Source organism: Thunnus albacares, chromosome 18 (assembly GCF_914725855.1).
Source record: "Thunnus albacares chromosome 18, fThuAlb1.1, whole genome shotgun sequence".
In the NCBI taxonomy this organism is placed as follows: domain Eukaryota; kingdom Metazoa; phylum Chordata; class Actinopteri; order Scombriformes; family Scombridae; genus Thunnus; species Thunnus albacares.
The window spans coordinates 18899043-18919055 of NC_058123.1; the positions used below are offsets into that span (position 1 = coordinate 18899043).

A 20013-nucleotide genomic window follows, 5' to 3' on the forward strand; every position below is an offset into this window, starting at 1 on the left:
GTATACACGTGATCCTCTTGGGGCACACCTGCCACAACTGCAGTTTTGTGTAGGTGTGTCAGATGTCACCCCTGCACTAATCAGTCCCTCCAGGAAATTGCGATTTTGTAATTGCAATATTTAATGCAAATTCAAGAAATGTCAGCTAAATTACCACAACTTTTTGCATGAAATGGCCAAATCAATAGACCACTTGTGATTTGGACCAATTGTTGCATTTCGTGTCGTGGTAACTTACGTCATCGTAGCGCGCATTAAGCAAGGATTCAGGCACGCATTCAGGTTGAAGATGGACACATCTCACCTGCCAACAAAAATGACAATTCTCAAATGTTCCCACATGAGGTTTGCATTCAGTTAGTCAGAAGAATATAAGTTGATTGTTCAGATAGCAAAGATGGACATAATCTACCTCAAATATAAAAATGGGCACTTTGGAAATGAAACTATATTTTTATTATTATTATTATTATTATTATTATTATTATTATTATTATTATTATTATTATTATTATTATTATTATTATTATTATTATTATTAACTGATTTTATTTGGCACTGATGTTGAGGTGGAAGTTTGTTTAATAAAGGCTTATAAATGGAACTCAAGTACGGTTCTCATGTTCAGAAAATAAATTTAAAAATTAGCGCTGAAATACAGTTTGTTTTTGTGATATGCAGTAAGTTTTTTTTTTATTGAAGGAAGTGATTACATATGACTCTTTAGTGGTGGTATTTTTTAAATTTTTTTTTTAAATCTCATTATTTTCCTTTGCTTGCAATTTTTCCCAATTCCTGCAATTTTACCACAAAAAGAGCACATAAAACATTGCAAATTGTATCGCTGTTTTTGAGAAAAGCATTTTTGGCCGTAATCTCAAAAAAACTCTGAAATCCTGGAGGGACAGACTATTAAGATCCTGCCTTTTTTACCTTGGTGTGTTTCATGCTTTCCCACAGCAACAACAGACAGAAAAGAGAACAAATTGCTTTCGGACCCTGGAAAGGAGTCAATACATGGCAGAGCTGATGAATATAAAATATGTACACGTGCTGTATATTATTCATATGTAGTGCTACTATTTTGATTTTCTTTTTCTTTTGGATTGAAAAAACAATAAGTGCACATCAAGAAACTTATTATAAACACATTTATAAGCTTTTTCAAAAAGATGTATCTCAGGTCTGTTTTATGACTCCAGTCAGCAACCAATCAGCAGCACAATTGTTTACTCTTGCACGTATTGCAACTTGATATCTGTTGGAATGAAATATGTCTTTAGGGACACCTTTTTTGGATTTGAGAATGAATACAATTGAATCCCTGCATATTTCCTGCCTTTTGAGCTGTCCTGATCACATCCTGAGATTTATCCCAGAACACCTCCATATGATTTTTACATACATTTAGGTGGAATACATTTTACACATAGACATATTTAACAAAATAAAAAGAAGCCATGGCCTGCCACACTGTCATAGCCTATAAAATGCAAAAAAAAAAGAACTTAACAGAAGTCTGTGCAGAGAAGAAAGCCAAACCCAAACTACTTCCACAGTAGTGCATTTGCATTTCTTCTTGCAGCAAAATTCTCCACCATAATTAACCTGATATCATAACTCCTGTTCTGTGAGTTAGATGACATTTTATAAAATCCCTTTCACTTACAGCTGATATTTAGTGTATGACACATGGGCCAGTCAAGGCTCTTGCACTGATACTACAGAAAGGTATCTTTCCCAAAAAGTCAGAAAAGCCTAATGGCATTCATTTTAAAGTTTTGAAGAGGGATCGTTGACTAAATCCTGGCAAATTCATTAACAGCTAGAGATGAGAAATGGTTGTATGTGGCAGTGGCTTTACATGCCGGCTATTTGAAATTCTGAAAAGAACCCTGCTTATAAGAATTTTTATATTTTCCTTTAACATAAACATTAAGGTTTGCCTTAATTGCAGTATTTTGACACGTAAAACAATTTTACAGGCCCTTTTAGTATCCGGCACATTAAAATACAACAACCAGCTTCTGCTTTGCATTGTGTGGAGTTTGATACCCTGTCTATCACACTGACAAGACAACATCAAACCATATGTAGCCCTTCTTGCTATGTACGAGTTTGTTGGTATGCCATGTTGAGGTTTTGGTGTGTGCTTGCTTTATTACCAAAATTGATACTAATAATTGTAAATAATGTAATTGATTGAATGCTGTAAAGAAAGTGTTACATGTACATTTCAGTAGTTTGAGAGATACAACTGATGTTTTTGTTTTCATTCCCTGCTAATTTGTTTCCCTTCTCTGTCTCTTCTCTCTGCTTTCTGAACATCCTTTCCATCTATCCCTCTTTATACCTCTCCATGCCATCCTTTTTTGCCCTTTCCTCTATCACTCACTCTCACTACTGAACCATTTCTTTCTGTCCTTTTCTTTGTGCATTCCCATTCTTTTCCCTCCTCTTTCTCACATTTTCTTCCACAGGTGGCAGCCCTGCAAGAAGAGAAGAGCAGCTTGCTCGCAGAAAACCACGTCCTAATAGAGAGACTTAACCAGACTGATTCCTTAGAGGATATAAACAGCCCCGCTGGACGCAGACACCTCAAGCTGCAGACACAACTGGAGCAATTACAGGAAGAAACTTTCAGGTGTGGAGTTGCTGGAAGCAAAAAAAGTTTTGTCATGTAAAAAGTGAGAGTTGAATTGACTGATGCTGGCGTCAAACACATTTGAAAGGTCTTCTTTTTTTAAATTTTCTTTGGTATCTAATTCTTTCTAGGTTGGAGGCAGCAAAGGACGACTACCGGATCCGTTGTGAGGAGCTTGAAAAAGAGCTCTTGGATGTAAAGTCACAGAATGAAGAGCTTACCTCACTGGCTGATGAAGCCCAGTCTCTCAAGGATGAGATGGATGTCCTCAGGTAAGATGATGCAAAGTCTAATGTTTGAGCTTAGATAAATAATGACAAATAATGTATTGTTGAACCATCATCTTGTTATTTCAGATTTCTGGTGCTACAAATGTGTTGCTACACAAACAGAGCCTTGATAAAGCTTTCCGCCTCCTCTCCCTATACCACCTTAAAGTGAAACTGTTTGTTGTTTCCCTCCCAGGCATTCATCAGACAAAGTGTCAAAGCTGGAGGGCACAGTGGAACACTACAAGAAGAAACTGGAGGATATGGGACTTCTTAGGAGACAGGTACACAGTCACATATATGCTCACACACAACAATCAAGATCAAAAACTTCATATATTCTTTTTATTGTGATTCTACCTGATATTTTTTATCTTACAAAACATGTCAGTGTCCGTATGTTTGTAAGAAATGTTTCAATCAGCAGCAAACTTACTTTCTTTGAGATGATGTATAACTTGTGAAATCATGGTAATGATTAGGAATATGGTATTACTGTTCTGCTGAAAATCTCTTTACCAGGCACAGCACTAATACTTAGCAGTAAGTTATAAAGATTGCATCCTTCAAATGAGTAGTTCACCCCATGATTAGAATTCATGTTTTTCTCTTAACTTATCACACCTGTGCTAATCTAAAACTGGTGAAATGTGTATAATAATAATAATAATAATAATTATAATGATGATGATGATAATGATAATAATAATAATAATTACATTTAATTTGTAATGCACTTTTCATTCATAGTGAAACTCAAAGTGCTGCAGTACTGATCACATAGAACATACAACATAAATAAAATAGTAATAAGAGTTGAGATGAAAAAGCCTTCCTGAATAGAAAGGTTTTTCGGCCTTTCTTTAAAAAGAGTCTGTGCTGCCCTCAGATGGTTAGGAACGCTGTTCCACAAGCTTGGTGCAACAGAGCAGAAGGCTCGATTCCCCCATGGTGCGGAGCTTAGTACTGGGGTCCCGCAGGAGCAACCTGCTGGCAGATCTGAGGGTGTGAGTGGAGGTTTGTGGTGTGATCAGTTCCTTTAGGTAGGGAGGCACATGTCCGTCGATGGATTTTTATGTCAGTAGCAGGACTTTGTAGTCAGTTCGGAGGAAGACAGGGAGCCAGTGCAATGAAAACAGAATTGGTGTTCGTGTTTTCGCACTCTCATCAGGATCCTGGCAGCGCTGTTTTGAATGTACTGGAGCTTCTGGATGCTCCTGCCAGGGATCCCTGTGAAGAGTGCATTGCAGTAGTCCAGTCTTGAGGAGATAAAGGCATGGACAAGTTTCTCTGCATCTGGCAGGGTTAGAGAGGGGTGGACTTTAGAGATGTTATTGAGGCAGTAGAAAGAGGATTTGCATAGATGTCTTATATTGTCACCAAAAGTTAGCTGAGGGTTCACCTTACACCCAGATTAATGAGTGAGGATGTCCTGGCTGTCAAAGGTGAGATGAGGAACGGGGATGACGAGGTGTGACATGGCTGCAGAAGGGCTTGGGGCAGTTTTGATGTACAGCTGGATATCATCAGCATAGCAATGAAAATACATCCCATGTCTGCTGATGACATAGTCCAAGGAGGGAAATGTAGAGGGTAAACAGGATGGGGCCAAGAACAGACCCTTGCGGAACGCCGTGGGTGACGGAGCGACCTAGACTTGCATCCTCCCAGTGAGACATACTCAGTCCTACCGGAAAGCTAGGACTGAAATCGTTTAAGTTCAGAGTCTGACAGCCCAATTGTGGTGTGGAGGCACTCTAAAAGGATAGTGTGAACCACAGTGTCAAATGCAGCGCTCAGGTCAAGGAGAATCAGGAGTGAAGGGGACCCTACATGAGTTGCCATCAGCAGGTCATTCACAACCCTTAGCTTTGGATTGTGAATGCCATATGACATATGTGACATATATGCATGTAACACACAAGTTAGACAGCACACATGACGTGTACATTTCTGTCGCTATTTTTCAGAGTAAGCTTTTGGAGGAAAAGAACACAGTGTTAATGCAGACCAATGTCAGTTTGGAAGAAGAGCTACGAAAGGCTAATGCTACCAAGGGCCAGCTGGAGACATACAAGAGACAGGTACCCAACCAACATCCATGTTGACACTCACATGTACAATCATTATTTACATTGGACATGACAATAACCCAACTTACTTTGATACCATATTACAACACTCACACACACAGTGTATGTATTTTGAGAAATAATGTTTTCACCTGAACTGTCTTCTCTGTGCACAGGTGGTTGAACTGCAGAACAGACTGTCAGAAGAGTCTAAAAAGGCAGACAAGATGGAGTTTGAGTACAAACGTGTCAAAGAAAAAGTGGACTCTCTACAAAAAGAAAAAGATGTATGTACTGTAATTCATTTGATTAATATAAGGACTGATAAATTATAGAAGAATGATGAATATACATTTTGCATAGAAAAAACCCGCCATCCATGTCCTCAGTTCTGTTATATAGATGGTATTACATATATTAAAATCAGAGGAGAATTTTGTTCAACAAGTTAGAAAAAAGTAAGAGAAAATTAAGATCAATTGCTGTAAATAACTGTTAAATGTAGTTTAAAAAAGTTACTAGAGTGGTAGTTGTCCATAACTGATAAACAGATACCACATTCTGTTGGTATTTAGCACACTGGGGATATTCATTCTCTCTGTATCACTCACTCACATATTTTTCTCTCTGTCTCCCTCTGTAGCGTATGCGGACAGAGAGAGACTCTTTGAAGGAGACTATTGAGGAGCTACATTGTGTCCAAGCTCAAGAGGGACAGCTAACATCAGGTACAATATCTGCCAGAGAGGCTAAACATGAGCAGTTGGCCCTCTTTAAGCTAAGTATAGTCCACATGGTCAAGCCTAAATAGTTGGACTTACCTTGCTATAACAATAATATCACTTTGCCCAGGTCTGTTCCCATTGACCAGCAACGACGGCTCTGATTCACTGGCTGCTGAAATCACCACCCCAGAGATTCGGTACGTATTCTGAACCCCACGTTTTGTTTCGCATGGCTGATGAAGTCATATAAAGTTGTTAATGGAGCACAAATATTAGATCATACAATGTATTTATATTCTTTAGTTAGGTTAATAAATGTAAAAAAAAAAGAATTTAGACACAGCTTTTGCCACCCAGGGTTTCTAATTGCATGCTAAAAGCAAATTAGTTAAGATAAAGGATACAAATTGAGAGGTGGTTCACAATGACAGGTGGCAGCAGTTGGATCCTCTGTAGATGTTACTGGTTTTGTGTGTGCGTGTGCAGTATGTAGTTCTGTTGTCCACTTTGTAGCCAGATGGTTTCCAGCATATTACTCTTGCTATCTCTGCTGTTATATGATAGAGGAATTCGCCCTAAAAAGATCTGTCTCTGTAGTGAGTTATGTAATAGTTGTGTGTGAGTTGCATCAGCCTAACTGCTGCCTTCCAAGAGAGCTGCATTTTCTGCTGGCTTATCCTGCCTGGGTTTTTTTTTTTTTTTCAACCTTTGTGAACCAAGAAAAATGTGGATTTACATTTAATTACATGTTTTTTTACATGTAATTCCTAGTTTTCTGAAAGCTTGTCAACTTGTCTAGGCCATTAATTATCCTCTAAAGATAGAGTAATTAAACGTTTTGTACCCTGATTGATGCCATATCCTGCAAGCTTTCAAAGTTGGAAGAAAGGTGTTGAAACAGCTTTGTTTTATGTGAGATATCTATAGAGAAGGAACACATGAGAAATATAAAACTGAAAAATTCTAGGTGCCTTGCAGATTCATGCTCATTGTTGTCAGTGTCCAATAGTGAGAGTGAAAAAGCTGAAGTAGGCTGTGCCTTTTTGTTGGATTCAACCTGTTGCTTTTATAAGCAGCTGTGAGTGTATCTGGAAACACTTATCCACTTCTCCAATTGGAAAGGAGTCAGCAGCCACACTCTAAAAAAAACAGTATTCAAGAGACAGACCAAAAACAGATCTAATCGTATCTGTTGAGTAGATGGATTGAAGGGGAAAGTATAGAGATAGTCAATCTATTCATAAGAATGAATAGTAAACATCTGAAACAGACAGTTCCCCAAGACAAACCTCCTATCAAAGATTGAGTTGAACAGTTTAACTTCTCGGCTGCCTGAGTATGAGGTACTTCCAGCTCCTCTGTCCCACCCTGTAACAAACCTGTCTTTCCGCCTGTCATTTTAGTATTTACCTGAGTACAAAGATGTTTATGTGACTGTCCATCAGACCAGGGACCTGAACACTATAAAATGACAGATGAAAGTGGTATAGAAAGAAGTGAAAAGCTATGAGTTCTCAACCCTTTTTACACTTAGTACATTTAACCTGCTAATATGTGAATTATAAGACTTGAATGAACTTTACTGCCTTGCACATCTCTGCTTCAAAGACCAACCTATGAACAGATAATGTTTTTGTGCTAATACAATGATGCTAACTGGATAATAGACCTAGAATTAAGTTGTGTAAAGACAGTTTTATTATCATCAGGAAGTAGTCAGTCAGTCTTGGAAAGTGAAACAATATAGCTTGCAACATCAGCAGCTACTCAGTGGCTGTCTCAAACTTATTTTTAGCTCTAGAGGTGTCAACGTCAGTCAGTCTGACGATCCAACACTTGTGGTGTTACAGCAGGATAACTGTCGTTTTGTTGCTGCAAACATTTTAGACGAAGCAAGTAGATGTGTTTTATATGTTTGCATAAGGTGTATGTAGCATTTATTGAGTTTGCTCAATGCTAACAAAATTACCGTCGCCTTCATATATTGACTGATGCTCACTCAAATATGATCATATCACAATGTGTGTTTGTGCTTACTGTATTGTCCTTATGAGTAGTCACATAGTAGAGTAATTGAAAGTGGGTCCTCTTCCTGTTGTGGTTGAGGTTTCCCCTTTCAATGGTGCGAGTCTGTCCTGCAGTTTGTGACAAAAAGTAACCAGGGACAGTTATAATAAACACACAGAGAACAACACATACAACAATGTATTCACACTGGTCTCTTTTTATGTTTAGCCATGATAATATGATGTCAGAATTCATTTTAGAATGATATATAAAGATAAATACTCTATAGGGTTGTGGAGTACAGGTGTCGAACTACCAATACTGAATATTTCAGCTATGTGTGTTCAATTATCAGTGTAATTTTGAAAATGAATAACACTTCCTCTGTCTTTTCCAATGTGTTTTTACAGAGAACATTTGATTCGTCTTCAGCATGAGAACAAGATGTTGAAGCTGGCCCAGGAGGGATCAGACAATGAGAAGATTGCATTGCTGCAGAGTCTACTGGAGGATGCCAACAGAAGAAAAAATGAACTGGAGACAGAGAACAGGTCAGCAAAGAGCACAGAAACATGCAGCTTAGCAGGGATAACAGCAAACAAAACAAACTTGAGGCTGAATTGTTTATTGCTTTGGAAAAACATTTATTTTTCTAAATTGTGCTCAATGTCTTATTCAAATTGAATGAGAGTACAGCAGAGAAACATTTATATTTTACTAATCTTGTGGGCTGCACAATGAGTCTTGAGAGCCACATTGTGACTGTGGCTAGATTTTGTTTCCCTGTGTTGAAACATGGATCAATTATTTCTCCACAAAGACTTTCTTTGTCTACACTGGAATTTCAATCAATGACCTTTTAACCACAAGCCAGCCTCTCTGATATTTTATCTTTCACCTTTATAGCATGCATGTTTGCTCGTTGCTGTATTTAAACTATCTTGTCTAACTGGTCTCTGTGCTTTCTTTATCTAGGTTAATCAATCAGCGCTTGATGGAGGAACAGAGTCAGGTAGAGGAGCTACAGAAGTCTCTTCAAGAGCAGGGTTCCAAAGCAGATGACGTAAGTAACGAGATGTTTGTTCTGTACTGTGTGCGTTTTAACTCAAATTCCCATCAAAGACGTACTTGATAAAGACTGTCCACTAGAAGAATGCAGCGCTCCTCCTGCAATGACAACATCTTACAGAACACTATCACTTTTTTTCAAGGTTCTGATGTTTTATTTTAAAAATAACGTTTTTTAAAAAAGTTACCTTTGTAAAAAAAATGAAAGTGAGTGTGAAGAAAACAGTTAAAATCACTTCTGATTTTCTCATCATAACTAACTCCTCCTAACATTAACCATCTCTAACACCTGTTGTATCCATAATCTTGTCTTTCTGTTTGCATGTGTGCTTTTACATTATTTCTATGTCACAGCATTAGAAACATATTAGTTTTCTTGGGATAGCTACAAGTCTTGATTAGATCGAGAGCCTTGATGACATCAGTGAATGAATTAAATGTGAGCTCCTCAGACCATCATAAAATCAGCAACCTTAATGTATTTTAGTTCACACTAACGTTTTTAACTCATGTCTCATCTGTGATGCAAAAACACAAAAGAGGAAGATTACATCACTTTCTTCTCTGTTCCTTGTCTCCTTCAAACTAGTTCCTAGTAGGGGTCAACTACTTAGGAAGAGGATGTTTGAAGCATCTCCCAAGAAGGTTTATGTGAGAGAGAGTTTGCATGCATGTTTATCGCCATCTGTTTTGAGCTGCTTTGTTTCTTTGCTATACTATAATTAACCCTAATTTAAAACACTAAATGGTTCCATTCCTGCCAGCCTGCATAGATTTCACATCCCATCACCAACATTATCAGTCTTGCTTTAACCATCTGACTTTTCACTCAAAATGAACAGAACACTTATTTTTAATATTTTATAGATGCAGTATAGTTTATAAAATAAGTACACAATAAGCATAGAATGCAAAAAATGGATTTCCTTAATGCATTATTACCATTATGGAGGAAGAAATGGATGTTTTGGTAAGTAGCTGGTGTGCCAAACTTAAGGTTTTAAGATGTGGAAAGACACCTCGACAAATTACTGCACAGATGTAAAACCATCCACATTTGGCAAGTCTGTGATTCTTGCCATTCAGTAAAATACTTTTTCTTTTCAAATAATGCTCCCTCTGTCAGACTATAGTAAGTATATCTTTGTGATTACACATAAGTTCCCTCGTTTTAGACTTTGTACTTTCGAGACCTGGTGAAAATTTTGTTTCACTTGCTGAGACAAATGTGTAACAACTCAGAATAACAGTAATACATTTGCACATCATAAAAAGTGTGCATAATATAATGCTAGTATTGTTTTATATATCATTCATTTTAGAATAATAAAATAAGAGACATTATTGTTTCTTTAAAAATAATATGACAACTTTGATGGCCAGAATTACATCAATAATCATTGAACCTTGTGTTGAGCATTTCACTGCCTTTTTTTTAATGCATTTGTTACATTGAGTTGCTACACACCAGCGAGAGTCACTTTTTTCTAGCTAGGTATTTTTCCTGTTAGAAATAGAAGGCATCTTTTATCAGTCTTGAGGCTTCCTCTACATTTAGATTTTTCCTCCTTGTAGAAACCCAAGGTCCCTGTTTCCTCCTCGTGTTTTCCATGCTGTGTTCTTCTGCTTCAGAATCAATCTGAGCATGTTATCATCTTTCTAATACTCTGCAGATTTCCTCTTTCACATGTTTTTGCTGCAAAGCACTCTGTTTTATACCATATTTGAGAGCGGTACTGCCAACAGATACAGGATCAAAAACAACTGAAATAATTTAAAACACTGCTGTAATTGTATATTTTATTTGTGACTATCTGAATTGGAAAATCATGTCATTACCGACACAGCTGTGGTTTGGTGTCTATATTACTTCTCTATTTATTACCTCTTTCATCCCAGATCTTTGATGTATTATAATAAGATTATGATAATCATCTCTTAATATTATTCACTCTGTTGGATGCTAAGGGAAATGTTCACGATTTTATCATATCACAAGCCCTTTAATCAAAACTAAAATATTTATATGTTGGGTTGTGTATATTATCCCAGTTGCCCAGTCCTTAGATAAGTGGGAATTTATCATTAAGTGGAACTGAAATATTTCAGGAGGTAGACACAAAATGACAACACAAAAGGAATACGTATATCAAAATGAGCCACAACAATTGTGTGTGTGCTACAATTCCTGCATTTATCCAACAGAGTGGCTGTTTGAGTGTTACCGGTTTTTTGAAGATGTAGGATATGTGTAAAACCATATCTTTCTTTCTGTCTTTTTTCAGTCTTCCATTCTGAAGAAGAAGTACGAGGAACACATGTAAGTTATCTTCTTACAGACCCAGAGCTGTATTTTGCAAAGTCAGGATAACATAATGCTTATTTTGAAGAGAATTTCAAGTGTCCTTGTCATTTAATCCTGTAGTGCTTCACTTGAAATACTGGACAAAAATCATTTTTGACATTGGCGCTTTATGCTTTTCATCAGGGAGAAACTTCGAGAGTTGAACAATGACTTGCTGAAGAAAAATGCCTTCATCGATGAAATGGAGCCCAAATACACCGCCAGCTGTGAGTTTGGAGCCCTGTTGACTTTTGCATGTGCAGTTGTAATCTTTTGACCTCGGTCCTCTCTTGCCATCTATTGTTGTTGTCATCTTTAAAATTAAAATGATTTAAGTTGTGATGTCACTGTACAAATGTGACACTGAAAATTGTTTCATAAAGAAACGTATAAAAAGCATAGCAAAAGACGACAAAACAAAAACTTTCTTTTGTTCCCTAATAGTCCAACGAGTGGATGAGCTGGAAGAGGCCTTGAAAAAGAAAGATGAAGACATGAAACAGATGGAAGATAGATATAAGAAATACCTGGAAAAAGCCAAGAGCGTGAGTGTGCCTCTATTACTAAAGGATCAACAGTTTAACTTTCTTTTGCATGGTGTACCGTAACCACTGATGCTTGCTGTAGTTGTGGGTTAACAGGAAAACATACATCATGTGATTTGGATGTGTCTTTAACAGGTGATCCGGACCCTGGACCCCAAACAGAACCAGGGTTCAGGTCCAGAGGTTCAAGCTCTGAAGAACCAGCTGCAGGAGAAAGAGAGGATGTTGCACTCATTGGAGGTAATCACTCCATCAATTAAATGTTAGATTAGTATTTAAATGTGTTAACACACAAAGGCAATATTTGGACATCAGTGTAGTGTACTTTAGAAAATTCTTGCATTGCTTATTTTTTGTGGTTTTTTTTCCTCCAAACAGAAAGAGATGGACAAGACAAAGAGCCAGAGAGATTACGAGGAGAAACTGATTGTGTCAGCCTGGTACAATATGGTAAGAAGGACCTTTACAGCCTGAGACTGACACCAGTTGTAACTAATGTGTTTTTAAATTGTGGTACATGTTATACACAACTCAGATTTGAGGCCAAGGAGAGTAATAATACATAATAACTTCAAGTACTGGAAAACATACTTATTATTTTTAAATCATTTTCCTAAAATGATTTTCATGTCAGTTCTTCCCTTAATAGACCATACATGTATACATTTTTATATTACACATGGCATTATACATCTTTTTGGCCAAACTGGCCGTGGACCAACCCTACAACCACAGTTGTCTGTGAGTGCGTGATGAAGTTGCACCATTGGTCGGCCGGCAGAGTGTTGGAGTTCCCCATTGGCCTTTGCTCTTTCAAAATGAATCAGTGGTAGATGATGGAAGCGGAGGACAGCAGCACGACGCAGAGTGACTGTTTCCTGCTCGGAACTCTGACACTCTCAGCTCCGGTGTTAAATACAGTGAAGTCAGCTAAACTCCTGTTTAAACAGACACGTACCAGTGTCTCTACCGTCTCGACCTCTACTGTCCAGTGTGATCGGCTTTCCAGCTGGCAGTGCTGTCAGCAGCCAGCAGGAGAGACGCTCTGTAGTGCGTTTGGATTTCATAACTGGACTAATACCAGGACGCAAAAACATCACAAACGATGAACAACAGCATTAAAATATGAGTCTGGCAGGTAAAACATGAGATTCGTGTCATATCAGTTAAGTGTGGGGTAGCTGCTCTGAAGGTGCACTTGATTTGACTGTAACCGCGGTAACCAGGCATAGATGGACACCCCTGAATTTGCACCCAAAATACTGTCAAAACTTTCATTTATCATTTCCACTGCAGCCTCCATGATCATCGACCGGGAAAGAGGCAGAAAATAGGTGCATAGAGGCATGAGGGAGAGTGCACAGTTAAAGCAACCCAAATAATCACTCTGACAAAACACTCAATGCAGAGTGAAAAACGAGAGACATCTGCAGAGTGAAACAGATGAAAGAGCAGGGGGAGTTAACAGATAAGTAATTAGAAAAATTAGAATTAGAATAAGTTCTCTTTCAAAGCAAACATCCCAAGATAGAAGAGGAAACTATTGCTCTTGTAAATGCATTTATAACTTTTTCTTTTTTAACTTCAGATGAATATTTAATATCCAGGAATTCACATTATAGACACTACCACTGACTATCTCTGTAACAAATTGGCCACAATTTCACACATTGATGATACGCGGATCAGACATATACTAGGTTTTGACTCAGTCTTGTTATCCATTGAATTTTAATACATAAGGCCTTTTAACCACTAGAGGGCAGTATATACCTTTCTATAAGCAGAACAGACTATGTTTGCTCTGTAACAAATTTGATCAGTAGTTGGTGTTATTGTTCATAAGTTTTTAAATCAGCACTAATGTTTGAGCTCGTTTTCCTTTTCATTCATCAAGATTAGTGGACTGATGGTAACTGATTCTTTAGTAACTCTCCGGTGTTTCTCTTAGTCTGTGTTGAAGAAAAATTGGATATAGGACACTTTTGTGCTCATACGGTACTGTGCTGTTGGGTCTCCATCTACTTACAGTTTCGTTTTATTGACATTAACCATTAATACCATTAATAAGACCATTAAGATTTCTCTTTCTCCTTATCTTTTCCCAGGGTATGTCTATGCAGAAGAAGGCGGCTGAAGACAGACTTGCTAATACCGGCTCTGGTCAGTCCTTCCTGGCCCGGCAGAGACAAGCCACCAGCACACGCCGCTCCTACCCAGGCCACGTCCAGCCAGCTACCGCAAGGTAGATGGCAGCAAGGCAGAGAAACACTCCGCCAAACTACCTTAAAAAAAAATTCCTGAACCTTTTATACAGTACATGTGCCTTTTTTAGGCACACTATTCCCATTCATTTATTATAGAAGTTCTTTGTTTTCCTGCATTCTGCCTATTGATTTTCTTTTTTTTCCTTCTTGATCAGATCCATGAGGTAGAGATGCCAGGCAAGGCTGCCCAAATCTTGCACCACTTTTATTCCTGACTAAGCATATTTTACCCTGACTCCTGTGATGGCAGGCTTCTCCCTCTTTTTTCACACCCCAGCATTATTTATAGGGTCTGACTAATCACTCCAAACACCCTCTCTTCTTCCCTCTCAACCACTGACCTTCCTGAAAGCTGTACTCTGTGGCACACTTTTGCCAGGCAGGTTATCTGGACCCCAAGACAGAGAAGAATTGCATCTTCTCGACAAGTCTTTTTTTTGTTGAGAGAAACCGCTCTACCTGTTCATGCAGTATTTATGCACATCTCTACCTGTGATAACGTTTGAGGTTCAGCTTGTTTTTTTTTTTTTGACTGGAGTTGACAGACTTCCTGTCCTGCGTTGTCTCATTTAACTCTTTATGATGTAGCTTTAAGGAGGTTAACAGCAATTTTCAGTTACATGTGTCTAACTTGTTCTATTCAAATGAAAGATCATTTCAGAAAGTTGATCTTCTGCTGTGTTTTTGTGTTCCGTTTTGTGAAATGGGATCGGTATTGAGCAACAAATACATTGAAGTATAGGAAGATGTATAGTCACCATATGTAAATGTTCCATCTGCTTGATGATCTTTAATAGGATATGTGTTTTTTTTGGGGGGAGGGGGGGAGCAGTTGACTGTCAGCTAGTAACTGTGTAGCAATAATTGTGATTGGTTATTGTGTCCCAAGTAACAAAGCAAAGTAACTGCTTGAGGTGTTGGAAGTTCTTTCAGAAGGTGCAATCCACAGCTAGGTAGATTTTGTGGCAAAGGGGTTTTAGCTTTACCAGCATTTACCAGGTGCCATAGTGTTAGATTTAAAAGTATGTACCACAGTATTTGGTCAATATTGTCCTTGAAACACTGCAGGATTGTCCCCCTCACACTAAAGTAGGACATTGAAGTGGACTAACTTTCTATGTCATTTTAGAATCAGCTGATTACTGTCTGGTTAAAAGGTGTGTCGATAAGCACTACACAGTACTTCCCACGTCACTTTAAATAGGAATCTTCAATTGGGGAGCTTGTTGCAACTTTTCCAGTCTTTTCTTTTACGCATTTTTTTTTGTCATTGTTGTAAAGGCACATCATGAATAATCTCTGGACATGATGGACCTTTTAGAAGCCCTGAATTAACCCTTTATCTGTTTGTGTAACGGCAGTCTCACCGCTCTCTCTCTTTCTCCTCCCTTAACAGCAATATCACTGCATGACTGGCACACCAGTGAACTGGCCTGGCCTCTCTTTTGGCCTATGCTGGTCCCCGACGGGGCAAGGCTGAGGCACACGATGCATGAACTATCTGCCTGCCTACTGTTTGCATGACTTTGCATTGACTCGAGCCTGCGAATAACCAGCACACCAGCAGCAGCATGAGCACTAACAGCCCCTCTGCAGTGTCATGCATTGTAACCTCCAGACAAGCCTGAGGGAGGGGCGGGGGTCGGAAAAGAAAACCCTCACCCTCCTTCCTCCCAATTAAACTCCTTTCCACCCTTCCACACTTCCAGCTCCTTTCTCCTCTTGTTTTTTTTCCTGCCTTCTTTTTTTTTTTTTTATCCTCTTCATTCTCCTGCCCTCTTCTCCTCCATCTCTTCTTCTCCCTTACTTATCACAGACATGCCTGCTTGTGCTTCCACACTGCATCAAGTTTGTTACAATTCAACCTACGTTACAAACACCCAGGACAGGGCCAGAATATCGCAGTATAGTCTGTCAGTCAACCAGTTGATTTTTGTCTGATTTGAGTCTTTTCTGTAGTAACTTGTATAACTTGACGTCGGCGGGCTGTTTCAGGATACCTCAATGACATATTTCCACATATCTGTTTTTATTTACATGGTTGGTGGAGAGTTGATATCAGTGAGAGAGAAATATTTGAGAGGTGTAGCCTGCAAATCAGTTTGCATAACTAAAAAGAAAAAGGAGTCAGCTCTCCTTTAAACTTCTAAGTGTGTATCTCTTGTGTTTTGGCAATGTGTCATCTTTAAAAAAAAAAATAGCAATGGTTCTGCCCAGCCTCTCCTCAACATGTTGCTAGATGATATCTTAGCCGTGCTTTTACCTCAAGTGTTAATGAGTACAACAAGTTTCTGAGTAAATGAGAGCTTATGGGGTATGACTGTCTTGCCCTGTAGGCTTCTGGACAGTGTGCAGTAGGAGGATAGGATGGCAAAATAAGTGTTTTTAAATAAATAACATTGTTACAGATATGGTTTTATACAGGATAAAAGCCCCCATTAAGCCTGAAGTTTTCTTTTAGATGGAACATGTCAACATAGCGTCTATTTCTTGATAAAATACATATTTAATACAAATGTATATAGTGTTTCTGGGGTTGAAAATATTGTAGTTGACAACTATGTTGTCCATGTTATTTGTCCAAGTAGCAAATAATCTTTATTCAGTTGAGCTCTGCTGATGTTTTTTTCACACATTTAATACATTATACCTGAACAAAATGAATGCTAAATTTACAGAATCATGCCCGAAGGAATGGGGAAAAAAAAAACAAAACAGAATATGAAACTGTGCATTAGCTCATGTAAGCTCATGTATAGTACATTATCTTAGTTGGATGGAAAGGACTAACCAGTTAAAAGAAATGGGAAGGGAAACGATTGCAACAATCCCAAAATATCCTGATGACAGCAGATCAAACCCTTCATCAGTACATGTCAAAAGCTTTCACACCAGGCAGTTCATAGTAATCCTGCATTTGTGTTAGTGTTTCGTTAGGGCAACTTAACAGTATGGTTGCGTAAAAATCATTTTTGGCATTAATTCGTTAGTAGATGTTGACTGCTTAAACATGCAGTGTCAGTGGCAAAGACACAATAGTATCAGTGATAGGGAAACTTAACTTGGTGTTGCTGTAAGTCATAATGTATATTTTGTGTTGTTTTTTAATGAACATCGTATTTAAATTTTATTTCCAGAGCTTATTAAAATTGACAAAAAAAAAGGATGAGAAAGGCTAAAAACCTGGACCTGATGATATATGCATGTTATAGGCATAAAATGCATATGTTACTTCAAAGGAGAGAGATGGTTGAATCCTCCAATTTAGTGCCTTTGTTTAAAATATGATATTTAAAGAAAAACAAAGACTGCCTGGTCTTTTTAGGACTAAAGGAAGTGTTGCAAGCTGTCCTTTAAGACCTGTTTTATTGTGTTATTTGAAAAGTGAAAAAAATGTCTGAGATGAGTATCAAGCTCATCCACATGGTGCATTTTTTGACAAAAAATGTGTATTGTTTAGATTAAGTAGGCTTAATGAGGGCTTTATTCTGTTTTTTTTAACCTGTTTTACTCATAATTCTTATATTGCATAACCTTGGTTTAATTCATGCCGTGCATTTTTATCTTAATGGCTTATTTATTCTTTTGCCGCTTGTACAGCAGTGTTGTTACATTTTTTTTTTCATATTAGTATTATTATATCACCACTTTAACTGTTACAATTGATGTGAAGTTTATATGACATCAAAATACTGTTAAATACTGGTCTTATGCAACTAAAGGAGGAGAAGGCTTGTAATGTAGTGTCTGTCTCCATCTAATTATATGACACAAAGGTCAAATCAGATCAGTGTGAACTGGAGAAAATAATTCAAGGTTACATTTACCTCCAGTTTTTTTTTTTTTCTTTAGGGAAATGAATGTCTTATCATCAACAAAAAAAAAGCACATTTTACACTTTTAATTCACTGAATTGTTAGTGGATTTACTGTGACTCAACAAATGATCACATTTCCAGTGTTTAAGCGACAGCAACAAAGACCGGGGCCGTGAAAAAAGTGTTGATTAGCTGTTGGGATTGCATATGTAATTGCATTCAAGTATTGTTAGCACAGATGTGTAGTAAAGGGCAAACCAGATTCCACATTTGGGCATCAAATAAATTAGTAGTCAAGAAGTTGTAAAGGAAAGAAGTGTTACATTTTGTCCAGTTCCCAACTTGTTTCTGTTGTCGTCCAAATAAATGTTTTGTGAACCACTTGCCATTAATATCTAAAGGTTAAGCTGTAAGTTATATTACACAGAACTCTTTTTACCGTCCAACCCAATAAGTCATTGATTTGGTAAGACATCTGTATATAATGGAGCACATCCACTTGACAAGTTACAATTTTTATCAGGGATGATGGGGAAACATATTTTGTTTTTTTTAATATTTAAGAGAAAGCAGATTGGTGTTGTCCCCTTTTATTCCCCCATCAAGTCAGCCACTGTATGCATCTGTGTTTATCATTAATGTTACCTTGAGGAATATAATGAGATACTGGGGGAAAGATTATCACAAGGGATATAATATCACCACAGAAACTCGAAAACCAGCTTGTGTGGTCCATGTTCAGACCTTGTTAATGCCAATTTCTTCTCAATAGAGAAGGAAATGTGATCTTGATGTACTGTCCAAGCTGCAACCTAAAATCTGCTTAATTTCCATGTTGACGAACAAAATACTGAATAAGGATTGCAGTAATCTTTATAAAAATTGGTCATAATGTGGTGTATTGCTTCCATGCTTAAGCTAAAATGAGCATCCAGTGTTCCCTGTAGTGTTACTTGACTGCTAACTGCACTGTGGGCCAGTCAAAAGTGTATCAGAGAGATGAATCAAACAACATGCGGCTGTTAACAGGTCAGGATCTTATCACGATGCGTGCAGTGTTTGCTATATTTTTTACTCATCGGAAAAAACTTTTCTTTACATATTGAAGTAGCAAATAACCTTCCATTTGCCAAGTTTTATATTGCTTGTATACAAACACACTATGTACATACTTTATGTGACAGTGATAGAGGAAGTGTCTGGCCATTTGAGAATGAGAGAATAAAACTTGTGTGTAGTTAGGTGGATTTCATATAGCATCTGTCTGATGAGGATTTATTGATAGAAAATGTGCTTCCTACACTGCAAAACTTGGAAATGACATTGTAAATAAAGCTTGTATAAAACGGGCTGTTTCTCTGTTGTCATGTTTTTAAATTAACGTTTTAAATTATGGTCATATCTTCATGTATCACCACATCCTGAGTTGTTTTCTTGTGATTGTTTTTATGGTAAATTTAGGATAACTAAAATTGGACCGTGGGCATAAAGTAATCCATGCCCTCAAGTTAGACTGCTTTGCAATGGATGGGGTAAATCCCTCATTTGCATTTGTTTTCAAAATAAGCTGATTTAATTAAAGTCCACCTCCACTCAAAAACATGTTTATCTTCTTGTTCCTACAGTTGAAAGTTTGGTCTTCACTGTGCAGAATGATGTATGTGCAGAGTTTGACACTACAAAGCTGTTTTCACATTCGTCTGCTGAAAGTGGAAAGTTTCTCTGTTCTCATTGAAAATCTGATTTTAACGCGTGGGCCTACAAGCAGGATCTGTGACATCACAACTAGTTTTTAAGCCAATCCTGGTCCAACATTCAATTTATACAAGAGTGATAGGGACACTGAAACTAAGAATAGACTTTACAGTGAACAAGAAGACATCTTGTGTCCAGCAGGAAAACGTCTGAAGTGCAAAACATTTGCAAGTTTGAAGTTTTTAATGAAGGAGGAGTAGGTGCCATTTCTTTTGGATTTTAACATGATAATTATGCTTTTTAATGGAAAAACCATATCAGACACACGTCATTGTTCCTAGCAGAATATTTTTGTTCGTCTTAATACATGTCTGGAGGGGATCTTTAAAGTGTCACTGACCCTAAGCCAGTTCCCATGGCTCCACAGTGAAGAGCTATACAAATCCATGAAGGGGGTACCTGACTTATTTCACTCACAGTGAGATTCCCATGCCTACGTGTACCCAACTGTGTTGTAACAACTTACATTTAAATTGAGATTTTAAACACATTAGAAGAAG

The 20013-nt window shown here is 37.7% G+C and overlaps 1 protein-coding gene across 4 annotated transcripts in view; it reads left to right on the top strand.

Moving 5' to 3' along the window:
- The window catches only part of hook3 (hook microtubule-tethering protein 3), a 30276-nt gene extending 11169 nt beyond the window's left edge, over positions 1 to 19107 (top strand). For 2 of the 4 annotated variants that reach the window (XM_044333248.1, XM_044333250.1), the window contains 16 exons: positions 2481 to 2644; positions 2776 to 2916; positions 3110 to 3197; positions 4884 to 4997; positions 5162 to 5272; positions 5629 to 5713; positions 5838 to 5907; positions 8128 to 8268; positions 8693 to 8780; positions 11071 to 11105; positions 11274 to 11356; positions 11574 to 11674; positions 11810 to 11914; positions 12053 to 12124; positions 13783 to 13919; positions 15338 to 19107. In XM_044333248.1, the coding sequence (XP_044189183.1) occupies positions 2481 to 2644; positions 2776 to 2916; positions 3110 to 3197; positions 4884 to 4997; positions 5162 to 5272; positions 5629 to 5713; positions 5838 to 5907; positions 8128 to 8268; positions 8693 to 8780; positions 11071 to 11105; positions 11274 to 11356; positions 11574 to 11674; positions 11810 to 11914; positions 12053 to 12124; positions 13783 to 13919; positions 15338 to 15353 (1551 nt within the window). In that variant the 3' untranslated portion in view covers positions 15354 to 19107. Of the gene's footprint in view, positions 1 to 2480; positions 2645 to 2775; positions 2917 to 3109; positions 3198 to 4883; positions 4998 to 5161; positions 5273 to 5628; positions 5714 to 5837; positions 5908 to 8127; positions 8269 to 8692; positions 8781 to 11070; positions 11106 to 11273; positions 11357 to 11573; positions 11675 to 11809; positions 11915 to 12052; positions 12125 to 13782; positions 13924 to 14096 lie in introns of those variants that run through there. The other 2 variants (XM_044333249.1, XM_044333251.1) reach the window with 2 other exon arrangements.
- Positions 19108 to 20013: the final 906 nt, after the last annotated feature.